Source organism: Perkinsus marinus, assembly GCF_000006405.1.
Source record: "Perkinsus marinus ATCC 50983 genomic scaffold scf_1104296973372, whole genome shotgun sequence".
Lineage (NCBI taxonomy): Eukaryota > Perkinsozoa > Perkinsida > Perkinsidae > Perkinsus > Perkinsus marinus.
Window position 1 is genome coordinate 58446 of NW_003201432.1, and position 6069 is coordinate 64514.

Below are 6069 nucleotides of genomic sequence, written 5' to 3' on the forward strand. Positions count from 1 at the left end.
ACATCTCAGCTCATCGTGCGTCTGACTCCGATATGCTGCTCCGCTGGCTTAGTATCCAGAGCTAAATTCCGAGGTCTGATGGATTTGGAAATTCGAAAGGAATTCGAAGATGCCGGTTCTACCACTCCCGATTTACTATCAGAAGAATATATCAAGTGGCAAATGGTTAGTTGGTGCAGCATAGTCACTAAATCTAAGGAAGGCGTTGCAGATGAGCCCGACAATTCCGGACCTGCCGATATGCCTCAGACCGCTGGGGAAGTGGTCTTAGAAGATAGCTTCTTGGGGTGCTATGCAACAGGGTTACCCTCCTTGAACGCACTCAAGAAGCAAGAAGCTTCTGAAAAACTATCGGACGAAGTGCTGACGGAGAAGATCGAAGCCGAAGTGGAACGTTATAGTAGATCTGATCCGGTGGCACTGGGATATGATGCCTACTGGTCGGATCCTAATGTTCTCGCCCAGTATCCTTATATAGCGAATCTGAAGGATTCATGCAAGAGCATGGTGCTAAGCACAAGTCAGACCGAAGGGCTCTTCTCTATGGCGAGAGCTCTATTAGGAGATCGAAGACAATCTATGAAGGTTTCCTTATTGGAATCACTTCTCAAGAATCGAAGCACCAATTGTCTGATATGATCGCTTCATAACCGCCGCTAATTGGGAGACCAACGAGCCGTCTCTCTGCACTGCATAGTACTATATTGTATGGCATGGTCAATCATTTTTCATCAATAGGCTTGATTCAAGCCGCTTGAATGAATTCGTTAGTATCAACGGAAGTATTAATGTAACGTTGAAGTATTAATGTAACGTAATCTCGTTGTAACGTACGAGCTATTGCTCGTAGAATGTTAGTTGCGTTGAACATAAGTTCATATTCCCTGGAGAACATGATTCATGTTAGGAATTGAGAAACCAGTCCAAACGAGTTCAAACGAGTTCAAACGAGTTGAATAGGTTCGACGAGCCGCGAGATTATGTTTTTGACTGTCTAGTCTAAATTCACCGGTACTCGCGAATAGACTGAGAAAAGTACTACTTAGACTGATTTTTGGCTGTAGAGTCGCGTTATCTCGAGTAATAAGTGAGGCAACGAGAAGATGTGCTTTCCCGCGGGAATTTTCGCTTAATCTCTCTCGCGTAGAACTCTCGTTATTTTCTCTCGTTTTTTCTCACGAGACGAGAAATAATGCGAGTCTCGACTTTCTCGAGACTCGCATGCCGGGGTATGGTCAGTGACCAAGATCGTTCTGCTATTACTAGTGAACTCGACAGTACGTTTAACGTACTACGTTAGTCCGAAGGTCGACTAAGTACAGTACACCAGAGCTCGTAAGCAAAGTAATTCCGTGAGGTCCTCACGGTGAGGAACCACAAGCAATGCCGTAAGGAACAACAAAGCGTGACGCCCAGATGGTGACGTGACGCACCCATCGATTACGCTACAGGGCGAACGAGAGTAGAACTGAGTCCTAAGTCTAAGGGAATGTCAAGCGATCAAGTCAGCAAGTTCCAAGGTCTACACGCCGCAGCTGGGAATTAAACCCCAGTGACTATCATTCGTGGACTATTCGAGTACAGGGTATACGTGATAGGGTCGCAAAGGGGCCACAGTAAAAAGCGGGCCGAAGGCCCGCTATTCTAGTCTATACATAACATCTTTCCGCGTGTGTGGACATTCAATACCGAATCGAGGTCCCCGTGTAAAGCACAAGCACAGAAGGTACAGAAGAACATGAACGCTAACGGTGAGCGAGATAACCGCATATCGTCCAGAAACTCCAATGCAAAGTACTGTTACCGATGCGGGAGCTATCAGCATATCCGTGCTTCATGTCCAGTTCCCCAAGGCATCGAATGCACAGCGTGCAAGCGAAGCGGGCACATGATGGCGGTATGCCCTGATATCGACTGTCGAGTATGTAAGCGCAAAGGCCATATTGCTCGATTATGCCCTGAAAGAAAACACCCTCGAACCGCGATCACGGACGGCGACAGCAGAAGGACCCCCCAGAGAGCAAGAGAACCAGCGACGGAATGAACCCAGAAGTGGCTGCGAAGCAGGAGATGGTCGAGATCCACATTGCCTATTCCGAGTTACTGAATGGATCTCACGACCACCGCTATATTCAATCAATCGATAAAGACGATCACGCCCCTACTGTTCGATGTGATCTTGGCGGCGTTGGGTTATTCCCTTCTGAGGTGCTCTTGGACTCTGGAGCTGCTTGCTCGGTCATATCTGTGGATTTGGTGAATCGACTCCAAGACCAAGGGCTCGCTGCCGTATCTAACACATTAAGGCCAATCCGTCTGATCTACGCCGACAGCAATTCGGAAGTCTCACAACGAGAAGCGATCATCCCGGTGAAACTGTGGAAGAGCGATGGAAGTGATCGGGTTTATCACCTACCTTTCATCGTTGTAGAATCCCGAACTGGCCACTGAGTGGCCGCCACTCCGAGCGAGTTCTGCTCGGTCGACGGGCTCTGTCGCTCATTGGGGTCACGCTGGCTTTTAGATCGGATAAAAGTGAGAGAGAGCTCACTGACCTGGAAGAGCACTTTCACAATTACACAAAGTCAGGGAGAAGCGGTCGCGGTAATCGCACGAGGGAATCCATCCGATCGAGAACCACCAAGATACCGAGAGGAGCTTGGCGTAAAGCAACGAGTGAGCAGCGTAGTCGAGGGAGCGACTCACAAACTGAGACCAACGAGATTACGGTGCAAATCTGCCGCATCACAGATGAACCATATGTCTTGAGCGATGGACCTAGAGAGATCTTGTCTACCTCGGGAGCAACGCCGAATTGGGTAGATCGTAAGCTCAGCGGTATCCTCTCTCGTGTACCTGACCGTGAGAAAGATAATCCGACTGTAGACTATGCCGAGAAACGGCCCAGTGACCCAAAGCAACTCATCCGTCCTTACTTGAAAGAAGTAAGTGACGAGGGTTGGATCGATATCGGTCCGGGCTTTGAAGGGAGACTAGCAGCTGGTGAAGATATCCGTCAAAGAGACACCGAAGATCAGGATTTCCAGTTCCAAGTAAGGTGGAACATCGAGATGCCTGAAAAAGATGAAGACGTGAGATATCCTTGGTCGAGCCAAGCGCTAATCGACGACTTGAAAACGGACGAGCGTGAAGAGTGGAATCGACAAATCCAAGAATATCAAGACCGAGGATGGTGGCATAAAGAAGATCGGAAGCCTACTCGAGAGGAGCGACTCCTAGCCGCTACCGTCTTCCCAGTGCGGCAATGCGAAGCCAGACCACCAAATCCGACCATGTGTCGATCTCCGTAAACCAAATGAGAGAGCACCGACCTTGAGATCGGCTGGTATCCGAGCAGTGGGTCCCGCTTCGGTCCCAGAGGCAGTGGCTCGTCTTCGGGCGGCACTGAAACCGAGAAGCAGGAGAGACCTACTAGTGAAGCAATACGATCTAGCTAAAGCATTCTACTCGATTCGTGTCCTACCTTGTGACGTAGACGGGGAGGAACGGAGGGTATGGATTCGCCATGGGGACCACGAATGGTTCAGCAGCGATGCTCTCGTCTTCGGACTAAGCTGTGGACCCTTGGGGCTCAATTACAGCCAACTGGTCGTACTTAGGATCTTGGAACGCCTCGAGGCCAAGCAGAGAGGAGACAAGGTTACGTGGATATGTGTTATGGATGATTTCCTCGCCATTGGCGAGCGGGAAAGCATCCTGAAAGAAGAGAAGATGATCGAAACCTTATGGGGACTAACTGGCTTTACCTGTCCTAGCACCAAACGTAGCACTTGGTCGACGACGGCTCCGACAAGGTGGTTAGGCTGCCACTGGTGCTATGATGGCAAGGAGACTCTGAAAATGGTACGTCCCCGTCCTGATGCGATATTGCCGGAGACCCTTACCAAACGTGCCGTTTATAGAGCGGCAGGTCAATTCTTGCATATCACCCGTGGATTCCAAGAAGCTCTCGCGACGGGTCACGCCGATGCCATGAGAAGACTGGCAGGGAAGTGGGATACCTGGGATGAGGCTCATGCTTTGTCACAAGGCTCGAGAGAGATACGGGATCACCATGCATTGGCTCTAAGGAGCTGGGAACGCTGCTCCGAAGAGGATAGCGCTCTCACTCTTTTCGCCGAAGTCGAACATGTTATTGTCGAGGTCGACGCTTCACAGACGGGTCATGGCTACTACGCGAGAGATGCAGACTCGGAACCTGAACGCCGATCAACCATCATAGCAGAAGCACGTGCGTTTACTGTCAATCACGCAGCCTGGCACGTTAACCGTAAGGAGCTGACGGCTATCGCACATGCGGTGCGAAGAATCGACGACTGTTTGGACACCTACCTAAACTCAAGAGAGTAACAGTAAGGTCGGACTCCAGAGTGGTGACCTTACAGTGCAACCCATGGGTGAATATCGGCACCAAGAGCATTGAAAGGAAGGCTCTACAACGACTGCGGGAAGCTGTGACAGACATCGCCTTCGACTGGAAGACCCGTGGTATCACCATGAAAGTCGAACATATCGCGGGTAAGACCAATCGCCTTGCTGATCAACTTTCCAGGATACCGACCACTACGAAGCCTGAAGACATCGCAACAGTGATGACGATACTGAACGACGAGATTACGGACGAGACCGACCCTACCAACTGTGTGACTCCAAGCTTCAGAAACTTCATCGCTAAATGGGAAGCCTTCACGAGTTGGAGACGCGTTAATGACAATGACTACAGCGACGACTTGTATACTCGATGGGTGACCTATGAACAACAGAGGGATACAGAGACAAGGCAAGCATGTGAAGCTCTGAAGGTGAACCCTCTGGCTGGAGAAGACTCGTCGGGTTACCTTTATAGGATGCGCCTTCGAGAAGATGGTCTGCTCATCCGAGAAATACGGCGGGGCTCTATAACTGATGACGTAAGTAAAGCAAACACTACTGAGCAGTTGGTATTACCTCGAAGGCTTGTCAAGGAGGTCGCTACAGTCCTGCACCACTCTCTCGGGCACGCAGGATACCCGACAGTATTCCGTCATACCGTAGCAGCTTGTTGGTGTCCATCTATAAGAAAAGTGGTAAAGGAGGCAGTTGTGACCTGTTCGGCGTGCTTACATACTGTCAAGAGAAGTAGCAATGTCCTAGGGTCCACAACGAAAGGGGGGCTATGTCCCGTCCCCAACTACCCTTTTGAGATCGTAGGGGTGGACCTTTATGGGCCACTTCGTCGACCTGCAAAAGAGAGTCAAGTACCGACAGAGACAGACAAGTATGTCCTTACCATTATAGATCGTCTAACGGGTTTCGTGAAGTTCAAGCTGCTTGATGATGCCAGGGGAGTCACGACAGCGAAGGCTGTAGAAGAGTATCTAATATGGGAAGTCAGAGCCAAGGTACGCGAGATCTGGAGCGATCAGGGCGTGCAGTTCACAAAAGCGCCGAGCTTTCATGCAGTTTGCCTACTTGCTGGGATGAAGCACCGGGTTATCCCTACTAGATCACCATGGGTTGGTGGTTGGTACGAAAGGGTACATGGAACCCTTGGCAAAAGCTTGAGAGCTGCACTCCACAGATGCCCGACAGCGAAGTGGGATGACCTAATCAGAATAGCAGAGTCAGCAGTTAACACGAACACTAGCAATGGAGCTAGACCGAGTCCTCATATGTTAATTTATGGTTGGGAGCCATCACTCCCAGGATTGAAAATCATAAGAGCTTACCAGCAGGAAGATGTATGGAATGACAGCAGACCGAGAGCCATACCAGACGACCCGATACACTCCCAACAAGCAGTAGCCGAGGCCAATAAGAGAGCCACCCGAAGGAAGGGGTTGCTGAAGATATTTGAAGAAGAATGGTTGGAGCGACGCCAGAAGAGCCTGATACAAACAGATAAATTGAGGCACAAAGGGAAGACGAAGCTTCTTACACTGAAGAAGGGTGATCGAGTTGTCTGGATAAGAAGTCGAACCAAGAAACTGGGCTCGAATACGATGAATGATGAAATTTATGAGTCGAAGAACCCATAGGAGAACAATGCTATAGAATTAAGCCATCATC

General features: G+C 49.8%; 1 protein-coding gene across 1 annotated transcript; it reads left to right on the forward strand.

Annotated features, from left to right (window-relative positions):
- Positions 1–3678: 3678 nt before the first annotated feature.
- Pmar_PMAR026697 (hypothetical protein) lies at positions 3679–5055 on the forward strand (the record flags this gene model as incomplete). Its single annotated transcript, XM_002766210.1, has 4 exons — positions 3679–3784; positions 3824–4320; positions 4407–4961; positions 4999–5055. The coding sequence occupies 4 exons, from the start codon at positions 3679–3681 to the stop codon at positions 5053–5055; spliced, it is 1215 nt and encodes a 404-aa protein (XP_002766256.1).
- Positions 5056–6069: the final 1014 nt, after the last annotated feature.